Here is a 16,770-nt window from a genome sequence, read left to right as displayed (position 1 = left end):
GGATCGTTAGCTGTCTTCCTGTTTGTCCTACGTAGTGTTTTGTGCAGTCCTTGCATGGGATTTTGTACACTACATTGGTTTTGTTCATGCTGGGTATCGGGTCCTTTGTCCTGGTGAGTTGTTGTCTGAGAGTGGCTGTTGGTTTGTGTGCTATTATGAGTCTTAGTGGTCGTAGTAGTCTGACTGTCAGTTCAGAAATGTTCTTGATGTATGGTAAGCACTATGGTAATCACAGAAGCGCTTCACAGGAGGCTCCCAAGCACTGAGGATGTCACCTAGACAGGGGACAAAACGTCTGCAACACAAATTCCCAGCTCGGCAAACAGAACCACAACAACGAGCACCCGAGCTATAAATCTTCGCACAAACTTTGAACATCTGAATGATCTGGCCCTAATGCTCAGAATGTGCCTGCTTCACTATCAGTCTGGATATAACCAGTCATGAGGGGTTTAGCTAAGACAAGGAGACAACTAGGCTGGCCATTCATCTGGTCTTTAGTTGGTCTTTCCACTCTGTGTTCTCTGATACTTTATGCCTTTCACTTATGCAGTGGCAGAGGCGTGTACTGAATTCTTTCTCTGTCTGTGGGCATGGAGATGCGGGCATGGAAGGAAGGAAAGATTTACATTTATGTAGTGCCTGTCACGATCACCCAACATCTCAACATACTTTATAACCAACAAAGTACTACTAACTGCTGTGGTTCTGTTCGCCGAGCTGGAAGTTTTTGTTGCAAACGTTTCGTCCCCTGTCTTCTCACAAACTTTGAAAGTACTACTAAGGCCATCACTGTGTCAGTATAAGATTCATACTGGTGATTATTTTAAAAGCAATAATTACAATTTAAAAATTCTAGAGTAATTAATAAAGAAACTAAAATGGTGATAGGAGGATGGGTGATATGTTGCTGCTGCAGTATGTGGGCGCTGTTGGTAATCCAAGGCAAACACATCTGCAGTAAATGTTTGTGGCTTGAGGAGCTGCAGGCATTGTGCCACATCAGACAGATGGAAAGCTACCTGGGCACTTTGCTTCAGGTGGCAATCACATTCACACTTAGTCATTCAAATTCCAGTTTCATTTCTGATCAGGGATAGGGGTATGTGACTGCAGATAAGACAGGCCTGGGGGCCCAGGTAGCATTTGGGAACTTCAGCCCCTGCAACTTTGCAAAATTACAAAGACACATCCCCTTATCCAACCTCTCTTTCTATTAGTTTGCCAATTTCCTATCAAAGTTAATGTTAGCGCGGATGAAATGATATCAGTCCGAGCCCAGAGTGCGGTTCAACAATCGGTAACGTTTATTGCTACAGTAACTCCGGCGGAGACCAACCGAGGTCCGAATCTCGGCTGCTCTGCTGTTCCCGCACGGAGCTACATATTATATACTTTTAGTTGTCAGGATGTGTGGAATTTGAGGATGAATGGGATGATAGTTCCCCATCATCACTGGAGTAGGTGCAAATAGAATGTTTCCTGCCATCCCAGGAGAGTTGCAGGGCACGCACAATAGGGTGCTAATTGGTTTATGTAAAACGGGTCCGAGTATTATCTGCTTGTCTCTCTCTGTGAGGGCAGGGGCTAGCACCCCCCCTTTGTTCCCTTGGGGTGTTGGTGTGTATTGGTCTGATATCAGTCTCTTGATGTGATTAGGAGATGGGTTTCCATATTAATTAATTCTGGAGTTTTGGTCTATGAGTCATGGGTAGTGTTGGTATAGTGTGGATTTGATCTGTCCTCTGTCTCCTATCTCCCGGTCACGTGGGCGAACCGGCAGCTGCTGAGTTCTGTGAGTTTAAAACTGCGACTGCTGTTTAAAACACAAAATGAATTCTTATAGTTTTCTGATGTAGGCATAGTCCCGTGGCAAAAGCAGGGCGGCTCTGATGCCCGCTTGCATTAATATACTACCCTCCATATCATGGGACCCATTAAGTAGCCCTCATGTGTTACCTTTTCAAGCTCCTTTTGGAAATCCAAATATGTTACATTTACAGCTTTCAAATTATCAATCCTGCTCGTTACTCTAAAATTGTCAGCATGATTTCTTTTTGTGAAGCCAGGTTGAATCTGCTTGATTACATGATACATCTCTCAATGTTCTGCTGTTGAATCCTTTCCAGTAGACTCAAACATTTTCCCAACGACAATAGTCATTCAAATTCCAATTTCATTTCTGATCAGGGACAGGGGTATGTGACTGCAGATAAGACAGGCCTGGGGGCCCAGGTAGCATTTGGGAACCTCAGCCCCTGCAACTTATCAAAATTACAAAGACACATCCCCTTTTTCAACGGTTATAGTTTGGTTTTCATCTTGCTTTTTGAACAAGGGTGTTACATGATCGGTTTGCCAATCCTTCAACACGTTTCTAGGGATTCGTGGAGGATATTCCTTGATTCTGTGATTTCTTTTGGACCCAGATCAAAGAGGGAGAAAAGTTAACAATGGGTCAGAGAGGAAACAGTTTATGTGAACAACAAACTGATTAGTACTTCATTAACACAAGGGCAGCACTCCAAGTTTAAAACATTATGACCCATAAATTCATTTCAAGGAGAGTCTGAAAGGAAGAATGAAAGCTATTTTGTTCTAATCTTTCTGAAACAAAGTGTTATAATTGATAAAATAATTGTGGGTTTAGTATCATCCTGATTTGTTCCTGGAGTATTTCATAGGGGTACCACGTTTTGAGCTTCACTAATCTCTCCCCTTTGTCAATTTGTTGCCTCCACTTTTGCCGACAAATTCTTCAAACTGAAGATTCGGTTAAAGTCAGACTTGCGGGCAAAGGACATGTAAGATTCCAGGAAATTACCGCTTTGGTGTAAATTTTATTAGTTTTCTTGTCCTCATTTCCTGCCAGATTGTCACTATCATAATGTTGGTTTCCCGCAGGAGGAAATGAGCTCATCAGAAACTTGCTGAACAAGGTTTGCATTGCAAGTCTATTTGAAAAGAACACCGTAAAATTCCTTCTATACCAGTTTCTGCACCCATACAATATATAAGACATGGAGATTGTTACTCATTTACAGTTCTGCTACAGTCTATGACTATCCAATGAAGTTCATTCATTTGCATATGCTAATTTTCAAACAACTGGTTTGTTAAAGAAAATATTTCTTGAATTAAAAATAAGATAATAAAAGGCAAAGAAAGAAAGTCTCCTGTATATTTTCTGCGATTGAAATCGAAAATTCACTTTTCGAAATCTGCATTTGGAATTTGTTTCTGACATTTGAAATCAAATGTGAGAAACTTAGAAAGTTATTTTGTGTTCATCATCTGTGCAAACGAAATGTTGGTTAGAGGCTTGTCTTGTTTACAGGTTTGGGATCATGACATTTTATAAAATGTCTGAAGAATGTTATTAGAAACTACTAATCACTACTTTCTCAGAAGTTAAAATTTTAACAAACTCTTTTAAGCAGTGGTGAGACTAATAAATAGAAAGAAGCAGATGTGTAGTTAAATATCAGGACTGAAATTTGCCTGTCTCATTACTGACATGTGTTCAATGTGATTAACTTGCTGTGTTTACATGGTAGCCATAAAATGATTTAGAGCAGAAAGTTAAATTAGTTAAATTTAAGATTTGACCAGAAGTGGTTTTAAGATTCGCATTTTGTTTTGTTTCCAAAGGATCTCATTGTCCAATCAACGCATCAGTGTTGCCGTTTTCTGTTCACCGCTGGAATTCTGAACCCAGTCTTGCTCACTTGGCTCCTTCCAGCTGCAATGCATCGGAGCCTCTTTCCCGACCAGCTCCAGAACAGGTGTTCCACATGGTGCCCCCGCCTGAGGAATCTCTTCCAGCTCTGCGGCGAAGTGGCTCTGTGCTTGTGCCAATACGGCAGCAACGAGACTCAGACTATGAAATGGAATCGGCTGCCAGAGGTCAATCACGGGCCATTGACAATCAGTATATGTTTCTTTGATTATGTGGCTGAAGACAACTGGTGTACACTTATGAAAGTGTGCCATCGTTAAGTTTTTACAACACTGAAACATTTTCAGGTTTGCTTCAAAAACTGAATGTATTTCTTTTCATGGAGGCAGCCTTAAGAAACCTTCAGGGCAAATAAGTGTTTGCTTTGAAATGGCCTCTTCTACCATTAGGCCTGTTGAAGGGCCTGTTTACAATATTATTAAATTGTATAGCTTTGTTTTGAATTTCTCTTTAAAAAAAATAGGTATCTTGAATTATAAATTGGAAATATAGAAAATACTTTTCCCATTAGTTTAATTTTGCTTTTGTAAAAATTGTATATGAATTGAATATAATTTTAAGCATATTTCTTTATATAATATCTGTGTATTTCCAGTAACCTTTCTAAAATTATTCTAAGAAAAACTTTAACTTAATTGCTTAATGACAGTAATGGCCAATGAATGAAAGTACAGTTATTGGGCTTATTGCATTTTAAAATAATTTTACAACTGTTCTGATGTGTTTAGTTAAAGTAGGTTTCTGTAATGAGGATCTCCTCATTCTTTCTGCTTCCGTGCTTTTCGCTTAAAGTTTAACTGACAGTTCAGGTATGTACTTCAGTAATTTAAATACACAAGTTAGATTGTGAACACTAAAGTGTTTTGAGAATTCTTTTTATTTTGAAAATCACTGGGTACAACCTGACGTCTTATTTTCCATCATGAAATAGCAGAGAATTTCTCATTACAGGATTAGGTGCATAGTTTTGGATAGAATTACATGAACATATCTTCTGCATTGCTGCTGCTTTATCAAGGCAGGAATATTACGCCAATAAGTAGAATGCAGGCACATGTCTTTCTAAGGTAAGAAATCCGAAGAATGGTGGATTTACATATAGTTTAGGTTGCAGATAGAAAATCTGGCTTGCTAAAACAAAAACTGCAGAGGCTAAAATATTCAATAGGTCTGGCTGTGGAGAGAGGAACAGTTAATATTTTGGATTGAACAAAACCTGATTTTGTATTTTGTAGTCTAGTTAATTAAGAATTTGTACACCGTGAGGAACCAATATTGTTTGGGGATGATCACTGGCTGTTTATGAAGAGCTGCACACAGACACTTAAAGTGTTTCCTTAACTGTAAGAATTGCTGTCTGAAATTGTTTACAATTTCCCTACATTTACCCCAATCTTAGATCTTTTCTGTTGTCTTAAATTATATCCATTGTTTAATAGTTCTTTGTGATCTGGTGAAGGTCTTAAAAACCAGGATGTGAGCTAATGATTGTGGAAAGAATGATCCAATAACATTTTTTGGCATAATGTTGTCTAGTAAACTTTTTGAGGGTGGAATAACATTATTTATGCTTTGAGTAATACATGAAATATGTGATTAATTATTATATGTGTCACTGATGGTAATTATATAGGTTTCTGGGTGATCCAAAAAATAAAACTAGTCTAAATACCTGATGATCCATCTGCCATAATCAACTAGCTTTCCATTAACTCTGAAAGACACAGTAATGACATCTTAAAGACTTGAAGGGACAGAGAAAATTACACACTGCTGTACTTCAGCAGCAGAATGATACACGGTATTAGTTGGTTAATTTCTTTAACCTTTTAAAACAACTTACTTTTTAACTACCTTTTTGCAGTAGTCCATTCTTCAATAACATGATGTTGTGTTCTTGTGCAACCCTGTGTTATAGAAAAATCGCGCTTAAGAAACAGCGCTTAATGTTGGCGATGTAATCGTGTTACAGCCAACACAAGTTTAAAAGTCTGTGCTGAGGAAATAATGTCCCCAATTAGTCAATCGTATTACAGCGAATTTGTGTTGATGAAACGTGTGTTATAGCAGAATGACCTGTACCATTATAACGTGAAACTATTAGTAAATTTTTAAAAGTGTAAGTAATTCATCAGTTACAACGTTGCAATTTGGAAAGCAGCATAAGCCAACTATCTTGTTTAATTTTACTAGCAGAGTGTTTATTCAGTTAATAAAAATAAGTGCATTTCTCCAGCTAGTGGTTTTTTTGTAAAACCTTAATTATGCTATTAATTTTTTTGAGTCAGTTTAAAGTACTGCTTGCACATGTGATGATGCAGATTGGCTACCTGAGGTTAGTATAGAGTCTTGCAAGTAGTTGGAGATCACAGGTTAAAAATGGTGAAGAACTCAGACACTCAACAGCTAAAAACATTATCAACCAATAAAATGAATTGTGAACCGGTTTTATAGAGTCATACAGGACAGAAACAAACTTTTTGGTCCAACTCGTCCATGCTGACCAAGTTTCTTAAACTAAACTAGGACCACTTGCCTGTGTTTGGCCCACATCCCTTCAAACCTTTCTTATTCATATATCTATCCAAATATTATCTAAGTGTTGCAATTGTACCTGCATCCACTACTGCTGCTGGCAATTTATTCCACATACCCACCCTCGGGAAAAAGTTGCCTTCAGATCCCATTTAAATCTTTCTCCTATCACCTTAAAAATATATCTTCATTTGAACTCCCCACCCCAGGGAAAAAGACCGTTTCTATTCACCTGATCTATCCCCTCGTGATTTTATAAATCTCTACAAAGTCACCCCTCAATCTCCTGTGCCCTAATAAAAGTTCCAGCCTCTCCTTATAACTCAAACCCTCTAGTCCTGACAACATCTGGGTGAATCTTTTCTGAGCCCTCTGCCTTGTTTATAGGAAGCATATTAAATTGCAATCAGAATTGCATACACTACTCCAAAGTGGCCTCACCAATGTCCTGTACAACCTCAATTTGACATCCCAATTCCCAGACGAAAGTGAGATGTTGGAGATTAGAGTCGAGAGTGTGTTGCTGGAAAAGCACAGCAGGTCAGGCAGCATCCGAGGAGCAGAGAATTGAAGTTTTGGGCAAAAGCCCTTCATCAGGAATATTCCCTCAAATTACTCAATGGACTGTACATGCTTTAATCAACCTGTCTACTTTCAAAGAACTATGTACCTGAACTCCTGAATCTCTGCTTGACAACACTACCCAATCTTTCTAATAGAATCATGTTTTGCCATTGATGTAAGTCTTGTAAATAAAGAGTAGCTGATGGGGTAAAAATAAAGGAAAAAAAAACTTAACAATTCAGTCACTACCTGGAGGAGTGAGACTACACTCAACCTCTTGATCTGTAAATTAGTTCTTCTTCATTTTTTCACCATGGAATTATTAAGTTATCCTACTAAGTACTTACTTATGTCATGTGTTTAATGATTACTTAGTGAAAATAAATCAATTTCAAGGAAGTCATGTGAAATTTAGAGATATTGTTTTTATTAAGCTAACAATTTCTTAAATCTTCCTAGAAATGTATGATTTACAGTTCACAAATCGACAAGTTCCTAGTTAATTCTCATTCTTGTAATGCACTTGTGATAAAGTAAAATGGCTGAGGTAGTTTAGTTTTATGCTGGCTGCAGTAACATTAGAGTTTTAAAAAAATTTTGCCAAATTTCTCATCAAAGTAATAACTTCTTAGAGTATTATTCCAAGGAAATTCATCCCGCCAATACATCGTTCAGTCATTGACTCTCATTTGGCTACAATGGTGACAGTGAGGCTAGGCTACTCACTGTTTTACTGAGTCAGTGTGAGTGACAGCAATGGCTGTTCAGCAGTTAGATAATCAAATCCAAAAGTTACAGGTATCCTGCTTCTCCACAGGTTGTGTTCCTGCAGTCTCTATAAATGGAATGAACAAAGAATTATTGATTTGGCAGGACAAGCTAATTGTCCCATGTTCTCACTAAAAATTATGAAAATCTTGTTCAATCAGAAATAACTTGGGTATTTAAATAGTGCACTCTACTGAAAAACATCCCTCGTCCAGAAAACATTATTTTACAACAATTAACTTAATTCCATCAGAATAAAATGCAAATTTGAGAAAATTTTAATTTTCCTAAAATTTTGTTTTCCTTAATCCCCATGTTCTATTTTACATTTTGTACAATAAATTTAAAATTATTTACAATTTATTTTGCAAAGCAAGAATTCAGTTTGATTTATCAGTCTTCCTTGCAGTCTATATTGTATACAGACCCAAGATACTCCTTGTAGAAGTTGCAAAATTCAAAGAGATGTTTGTAAAGGGGATGTCTGCCAACATAGTGAGGTTTCTTCAGGATCGATAGTGATTACTGTTCCTTCATTACTGAACAGAATTTTTCTTTCGTTGTTAAAATAGCTAATCGACCTTTTGATCCATGAAGTGTGGTCTTGTTCCTCCAGATAGCAACTGAATTGTTCGAGGAAGTATTTAAATAAATCTTTTTCTTTATCCTCACCCCCATAAGCTACTTTGTATTGATAAGGTATATGTCAAAGGTAAAACATGATTTTATTGGAAAGAAGTAAGGTTGTAGGCACCTTCAATATCTTCATTAAGTTTTGGCAAATGTAGTTTCACATTGCAATGCAAGTTCAATGACTTTATTGGTAGGCTCACAGAACACTATGTCTTTTTGTAAATTTGTCTTGCATTTGTATGAAATATCTTTATGTCTGGAGCTCCTGCTGATCATCTACATTTCCAACCATTGCACAAAATTAGCCACAAAAGAGAAATGTGGTATTGAATTGAAATTCAATAATGAAAATATCTGTAATATTTTAAGTGTTAGAGTGCATATGATGTTTTAGGGATAATTTGTTAATTCATTGAAATTATAAATGTTCAGTTAAATCTTTTTTAATTTACACTGGACTGAGGGCCAAGAAATGTTGGTCTTGTTGGCAAAGATAACTTTCATTTTATTTGTTTGTGCAATGTAATGAGCATTAAAAAAAAAGGTAGAACCCCCCTACTTTAATTTTAAACATTTGAATCATTATCCACTCAAATACTATGATTTGCTGATTATTGTATACAAATTAAACCTGAAACTTGTTCAAAATTCGAGGATTACACCATGAAGGTGTGAGATCCAGACTTTTCCAGGTCTGATGATCAATTTTACTTGGGACAATGGTAGTACAGAAATGCTTATCTCAGTGGCCCATTCAGTCTTAAAATCAGTGTTCAGCTTGTACTTTAGAAGGCTGATCTGCTGTACTGTGATCAGTTAGTAAAACCAAAATCCATGGTAGTATCCTTGGAATTTGCTTCTACATAATGTGATGGGATTGATTTAATTTGGAGATGTAGATATTCAGCTAGTAAATTATTAAATGCATGGTCGCTCTCAACTGTATTTTCACATTTGTCCATTACTTTTGCATACTCTACAACAAAATTTATATTCTGCAAACTAATGTTGATTTGTATTGTAGTAACTTATTGTACTTTGTTGCATTTTGGCAAAATAACTGCTGCAAAAATAAATAAAGCAAACTTATTTTTCTTCATTACTGAAATAATAACTAGCAGAAACTAAGATTTTAATTTTGTGTGGTTCTGTTCGCTGAGTTGGGAATTTGTGTTGCAGATGTTTCGTCCCCTGTCTAAGGGACATCCTCATGCTTGGGAGCCTCCTGTGAAGCACTTGTGTGTTGTCTTGACCCAACATACTGGCCATTGCAGCAGACAGCTGGAACTGACAACCGGAAGCGGCAGAGACAAACCACTATAAATGCCAGAGGAAACACTGAAGCGCTTCACAGGAGTCTGAGGATGTCCCCTAGACAGGGGACAAAATGTCTACAACACAGTCCCAGCTCGGCGAACAGAACCACAATGAGCAGCCGAGCTACAAATCTTCTCACAAACTTTGAATTTTAATTTGGATCCACAGCTATTATTGATTAGATGTAATTTTGATGTAGATAAATAATGAATTCTGATTGTTGTAATAAAGTTATTGGTGCAGTATTATATAATGCTGCTCAATAATCTGTACAAAGAGTAAAGGTAAATGTAAAGTCAGCATAGTGTTACCAGATCATGGGGCTGATGACTGGTAGTGGTTTAACATCAGTCATAACCTCTCTCCTCTCCTGAGATGTGAAGTAAGAGAATCCTTTCTGGCAACCTCAGCTGAAGTGGGAATTCAACCCAAGTTGTTGACCTCATTCTGCCATGTAAACCAGCCATCCAGCCAACTGAGCTAAACTAATGAGAGACTATAATTATGATGACACAGTGGCAAATGAAGGATAAATAGCAAAATAGTCCTTCTGCTTAATCAGTGTCACTCACTCTCTCTCAACCAAAATATTACTCTTCTGATCATCTACTACTAGTATTACATGTCGTTCTGACTCAGAAAGGTTAAAAACTGAGCCTCAATAGCCTCAAATGTCTCCCATCGATAATTTTTATTATCTGCATGGCAGACCTTTAGATAGCAGAGAAGTAGCTTCCAATTAAATCTTAATTTACAAAAGATAACTTTTAAATTATCAGATGACCCTGCTAGGTCTGCACTGTGTTTTGTAGAGGTTGTAGAGGATTCACCAAAAAGGAAATTAATGCTGGTGATCAGGTCCATTACAGCACTTCTTTTTACAAAAACTAATATCTCCAAGATAATCACCACACATCAGAAACAATAAATACCAAGAATCAATTAACTGTATTTTGAAACCTAGGCAAAAGTGAGGACTGCAGACGCTGGAGATTAGAGTCAAGAGTATGGTGCTGGAAAAGCACAGGTCATGCAGCATCAGAGAAACAGGAAAAACAACATTTCAGGTAAAAGTGCTGATGAAGGCCTTTTGCCCAAAACATCGACTCTACTGCTCCTCAGATGCTGCCTGACCTGCTGTGCTTTTCCAGCACACTTGACTGTATTTTGAAAACAGCTAATTCATATCACAAAGCTTTACAGCTCAAAAATAAGCTATTAAGCCCAATTTTCCTTGCACCCTTCATCTAACCTGTCAATAGTACTTATTTGTACATAGTTTGCCAATGGTAAACAAAATTTTATAGGAAGAGGAAAGCCTTCAACTACAGGACAAGAGATGGGCTGGTCAGTTGGGCAAAACAGGGCAAACCTCTTCAATGCTATGCAATAGATCTTCCCTTGACTGCAACAATTGTCCGTGAAGAGACACTAGATGATGTGTTTCCTTCTTTAGGGTACAGAAGGTTGAGGTGTGCAAACTATGAGATAGTAACATTTCTGCTGAGTTGAAGGGTCAATAACTAGATTTAAGGGCAGGAGGTTTAGAGGGGTTCGAAGGAAGAATTTCACCTGGGGATGGTAGGACCTAGAACTCAGTCTAAAAGGATGTAGAGCCAAGCAAATGAACGCTCGAAAAACAGGTTCGATATTTGATGACCACTGCAGACGTGATGGACCAAAGAATCTCTTTCCATGCTGTAATACTCTATGATCTGGGGCGTTCAGTACTGCTCCTTCCCTGATCTTGTTGCTTTTTGAAAGATTCTGTATTAATAATACAAGTAATATATAAACAATTTGGCATACTGAACAATTTTTGCTATTTAAACTCCTCTCTAAAATTACTGCAACACCCCTAATACCACTGCCAAAATAACTTCAAACAGGAACTTCCAAATATAATCTCTCCACTCAGAACAAGAGAAGCAGCAAGTGTATGGAAAAACCACCCCTATACATTCTGTTTAAAGTCTCTCACAATCCTGACTTGGCAATATATTGCTGTTCCTGCACAGTTGGTGGGTCAAAATCTTGGCATCAACCTGCTTAACAACACAATTAGTTCATCATATAGACTGCAGTGTTCAACACAACTTTCTCAAGCACAATTAAGGATAGGCTATTTATATTGTCTTGGCAGTGTGAATCCCACAGTCCTTGAAGAAATTTTAATGCATCAACAAGAGGATAGTGCTGTTAGGATAAACGCTTCCAAGTTAACCATCCTCTCAAAACTTAACAACCAACTCAGTAACGAATCAAAGACTTACATTTATTTAGTGCTTGCCATAAACGTAGCTCACAAGAATTAAAGCACGTTTGTTTAGAAATGCAACATATGCTGTCATGTAGACAATGACAATTTGTACACAGTAAACTCAAAATACTTTAAAGGTTCAGGATGACTTACTTCTGTGAAGGTGATTGAGGGATTAATAGTAGCCAAGGTACTGAGGAAATCTTTCCGTTGTTCAATTTTTTAAAAAACGTTCTTCATGGCATTGCTGACTGATTGAAATCATGGAGAACTGGGAATGGGCAAACAGCATCTAGCACCCTCTGCAGTTCTAATGGTAGAGGTATGTGTATTCTGAATTTTAAAGTGGCAGCGAAGAAATGGTAATATTGCCCCCTCAATGGCACATAACTTGGCACCACCAACTTCAAGATTCCTTCTGCATGTGTATGATCCTTGGTCTTCGATGTGGCCTGTGGATGATGCTATCAATGGAGCCTGGTGAGTCACTTGTCTATGGCATAAAATACTTTTACTGTGCTGTAGACTCAACACCTGCCTGGCTCAAACAATAGGTGGCACTGTAGTTAGCATTGCTGCCTTACAGCACCAGGGACCCAGGTTCAATGGCAGGCCTGGGTGACCGTGTGAAGTTTGCATGTTCTCCCCATATCTGCAGGGTGCTCTGGTTTTCTCCTGTAGTCTGAAGCTAGGTGGATTAGCCACGGTAAATGTGGGGTGGCGGGGATGACGTGGGTCTGGGTGCGATGCTCTTTGGAGGGTCAGTGCAGACTTGATGGGCCAACTAGCCTCTTTCTGCATTGTAAGGATAGCGTATAGGTTTTGGGGAGATAGGAGGTCAATTAGTTCACTGCAGAATTCGCAGTCTTTCCTGCTTTTATAGCCACAGATTTTATGCTGGACTAGTTAAACTTCAGGGTAATGGTAACGTTCAGGATTTGTAGTGGTGGGAAATTTTGCAATTGATCATCAACAGGAGATGCTCAGATGCTACAATGTTGAAGACAGTCAGTACCTGGCACATGTGGGGCATCCTCCTGGCCATTTTTCAAACCAAGCATAACCATTTTAACAGGACAAATACTATTCAATCATTAGTAGACAACATCAAATCTAACCTTATGTTGGGGGAAAAGGAGCAACGAACAAACAATTGAAGCTGCATGGGCCTAGACCACTGCCCTGGACACCTTCTGTGGTAATGGCCAGAGTTTTAATATGATCGATTATTTGCAAGATTGCAATGCTGTAAAGCTTACAACTCAACCTGTATCAATGCTAGCAACAGGATCCACTGAATAGGAAAGATTTGGAAGGATATGGGCCTGAAGCAGGCAGGTGGGACTAATTTAGTTTGAGATTATGTTCGGCATGGTCTAGTTGGACCAAAGGGTCAGTTTCCATGATTTATGGCTCCTTAACATGTTACCTTTGGTTATGGATATTCCTTCATGATGTTCAAAATTATTTTAAAAATTCTATGTGATCATTTGAAGCTCATTTTCCACCCCACCACATTATGATCTTCATCCACAAATATGGAGTGTATTTCCAGCATTCTATTCTGTTGTCACAATATTCATATGCTTGTTACAGAGGTAAGGGAACAAAGGCCATCATAAAACACACAGTATGATTTGATAAAGAAAAAACAAAAGTTCAAAATAGACAAAACATTCTTCAGTCGTTCCATAGTTTTGACCTCATCCTTTGGTCAATCTACTGGCCATTAAAGGTGTGGGGGTTAAAAAAACATTACAATCATGCCAATGTCAGTTTTTAAAACTTTTTATTTTTTTGTTTTTTTAATTTTTTTTTATTATCTACAAAGTAAAAGTTATTAACTTAAAAGTTACATCACTGTCTGGTGACAGTGCTCTCCTCCAGGAACCTCTATTCATAAATAAACCACCAGTTCACATCCGGATTTTGTTATAAGATACAGTTCAAGTTTGGTTAGAAGCAGAGAGTTCTGGTTTGCCAAATCTGGATGGCTTGCAGCAGGAACAATTTTATTAGTTCTTTCAACATGGGAAGTTCATAACTTAGAAGGGTCAGGCAAAATAAATACATTCCAGTTATCAGAAAGCAGATTTGGGGCATTTTGTAAGGCTGTTGATAAGACACACTGATTCCAGATTTGAACTTGGCTCTTATTTCTTTCTTGCCAGTTTATCTTGCCTTCTTCACAAGAGCAGCCACCGAATTACTCGGCAACACGTTCCTACTGGATGTTGCGTGACAGCACGTGGTTTAGCATGAGAAGACAACTTCTAGTATTCTGTGTCTCTGGTTCCAGGATTTAGGATGGGGAAGGATGTGTGGCATCAACTGGCCAGTCTGTGGTTACTGCTGGACAGGACTACAACGGCTGCTGATGATGGGCTTGTACTAATGGGAGAATAAACAACAACAAAAAAATCAATTTAAAGTTCCAACTTTACTCCGTATACACAGGTGAAATCTGAGAAATATTTTCAGAGTGCGCAATTAAATTCGTGTTTTCTAAAAAAGAAACCAGTATGTGCATGAGTCGTAGAAATAATATAAAAGCAGTGAGATGTAGCAAATTCCGCAGGACCAGTTTACTTTCAGGCCAAAGGTATAGAAAATTTAAATCAAACCTTCTCCCCGTTGTTTTTCTATTACTCACCTTGGGGGTGTGCCATATAAGAGAAATGTGTAGTCGAGGAAACTGGAATGGGTGGCAGTGCACTCTGAGGAATACCACCTTGACCACCTGGTGGTTGTGCAGGCATTAGCATCATGGGAGGATGGGTAGCAGCAGGGTGGTGGGGAGGGCCCATTCCAGACTGTACATGTGCCTATAAACAAACGAAGCAGCCAAAGATCATTATTTTCTATTGAATAATGAATGTTAACTGACAGAAGCTTGTACAAGTATTTTCCAAATCTGTACCAAACTTTGCTGGTTGCACTAATTGCTGGTAAGTGTGCTGTGTTAAAAACACTGCTGAAGCACAGAAATTTTAAAGTATTCCTTTAACTACTGAACAAAATTAGATCCAAGAGTGAAACCTGGCTAGCTAGAGTTTTTTTGGATGGTCTTAGATGTTTACACTGTCAGGAAATCCACAAGATAAACTTTTTCTCTTTCACACCCCAGGGATTTGTGGACAACTGTGTTCTGACAATTGCTGAATGTAGGCACAGCTCAAGAACTCTCTGACCTTGTTTTTATTAAAGAAAAAAGGTAATTCACTCAAATTTGCCTCTATCTTGAAATCTAAATTCCACAAAATTATACTAACAGGTGAAATCACCATAGTCCCACTGGACTGTAAGGCTGCTCTCCCATTAGAGACAAATGACTGGGGGCGGTTTAACTAGAGGGTCACCATGCCTTAGGCAAGGGGAGAGAATGAGGGGGAAGACAGTCCTTCACAGTAACGTCAGTCCATATGGGAATTGAACCCACGCTGTCTTGGCGTCACTCTAAGGCACAAACCAGCTGTTTAGTCAATTCCATCAGATGGTACAATCTTTGTGCTACTTCAATAAATCTGTGGCTGCCCCAGAGTGAGTGTGCAGCTCACTTTTGGATAATTGCCCACACCCATATCAGGTACAAATAAGTTGCTCTTCTCTGACAAACACAAGCTGATGAACATGAATTGCCATTCCAATTTGGAAGCAGACCTCCTATAAGATTGAATACTACAGCAACAAAAATACCATTCCATGGCACGGATTTTTGGAGTTCTATTGCCCAGTACCCATATAAATCTAAGGCAGTTGAGAGTAGCACCAAATCAGATTCACACAAAATCCTACCCAACTTCCAAAAAGTAAAGAGTGCTGCAGAGAAAGATGTGATATGTTTCAGAATTAGGAACCATCATCAAAATAATAAACTAGCCCAAAGAATTACAGATTTTTTAAAAAAAGGAATTAAGTCAAATAAACAAAAACATCTACTAGCCCATATATTTTCTATATTACATAAATTCTAAAATGCAATATAAATATTTTATTTGACTTAGTAATCTGTCAGAAATATCCTTGCAACAAACGTATCAGCCAGTGTTTTGCCACCAAAAACTGCACAGTCACCAATACAGACTCACTGAGGCACAAACTGATTAAACTGATAAATAACCCAATCTTGAATAACTTTTCATTAGCTGATCAGGAAACATTTATGATAGTTACTTTTCAGATCTGGACTCTTAAAAAAATATTAAACAACTTTTCCCTGGAACGTCTTGTAGAGGTTTACAAAATCATGAGGGGCATGGATAGGACAAATAGACAAAGTCTTCCCTCTGGGGTGGGGGAGTCCAGAACTAGAGGGCATAGGCTTAAGGTGAGAGGGGAAAGATACAAGAGAGATCCAAGGGGCAACATTTTCACACAGAGGGTGGTCGATGTATGGAATGAGCTGCCAGAGGAAGTGGTGGAGGCTGGTACAATTGCAACATTTAAAAGGCATTTGGATGGGTATATGAATAGGAAGGGTTTGGAGGGATATGGGCCGGGTGCTGGCAGGTGGGACTAGATTGGGATATCTGGTCGGCACGGACGGGTTGGACTGAAGGGTCTGCTTCCATGTTGTACATCTCTAAGTAGTTCAGAGTTTATTTATGTAAAAGAACTCAAACACTACAAAGGAATTCTGCATTGCCACAAAGTTTATATAAACAACTTAGCCCCAAAAACCTTTGATATGCTCACTTACCTGTGGTACATGTGCCATATGTGGAGGATTTGAATATCCATGCTGCACCTGCTGAGGGTGAAGTGTATAGATTGTCTGCTGTGCTGATGGGAAGCTAGTCTGAGGAGACTGTGGACTAGGACCTTGTGTCATAGATGGAGGAGTTGGTGTAAGAGTTGTGTGGTAAATTGCTTGCTGCTGTTGAGGGTTGCCCAAATGAAGAGTCTGAGGAGCCTGATGTTGAGGATGCTGAAATTAAAAAAGTCATTGAATTAT

General features: G+C 38.4%; 2 protein-coding genes across 11 annotated transcripts in view; one reads left to right on the top strand and one right to left on the bottom strand.

The window, feature by feature from the left end:
* The window catches only part of sh2b3 (SH2B adaptor protein 3), a 193,847-nt gene extending 184,509 nt beyond the window's left edge, over positions 1-9,338 (top strand). For all 5 annotated transcript variants that reach the window (XM_088000013.1, XM_088000010.1, XM_088000012.1 and 2 more), the window contains exon 8: positions 3,652-9,338. In XM_088000013.1, coding sequence (XP_087856139.1) covers positions 3,652-3,947 — 296 coding nt within the window. In that variant the 3' untranslated portion in view covers positions 3,948-9,338. The remainder of the gene's footprint in view (positions 1-3,651) is intronic.
* Positions 9,339-13,588: 4,250 nt separating this feature from the next.
* Positions 13,589-16,770, bottom strand: part of atxn2 (ataxin 2) — a 105,504-nt gene continuing 102,322 nt past the window's right edge. For all 6 annotated transcript variants that reach the window (XM_043715670.2, XM_043715671.2, XM_043715673.2 and 3 more), the window contains 3 exons: positions 16,516-16,743; positions 14,470-14,641; positions 13,589-14,207 (listed from right to left, as the gene is read on the bottom strand). In XM_043715670.2, coding sequence (XP_043571605.1) covers positions 14,179-14,207; positions 14,470-14,641; positions 16,516-16,743 — 429 coding nt within the window. In that variant the 3' untranslated portion in view covers positions 13,589-14,178. The remainder of the gene's footprint in view (positions 14,208-14,469; positions 14,642-16,515; positions 16,744-16,770) is intronic.

The sequence above is a fragment of the Chiloscyllium plagiosum genome, unplaced genomic scaffold (assembly GCF_037043375.1).
Source record: "Chiloscyllium plagiosum isolate Xiang-an unplaced genomic scaffold, Cpla_swu_hap1 HiC_scaffold_24, whole genome shotgun sequence".
In the NCBI taxonomy this organism is placed as follows: Eukaryota; Metazoa; Chordata; class Chondrichthyes; order Orectolobiformes; family Hemiscylliidae; genus Chiloscyllium; species Chiloscyllium plagiosum.
The sequence above is the reverse complement of the archived record's forward strand: the minus strand, read 5'-3'. Positions and strand labels throughout refer to the sequence as shown.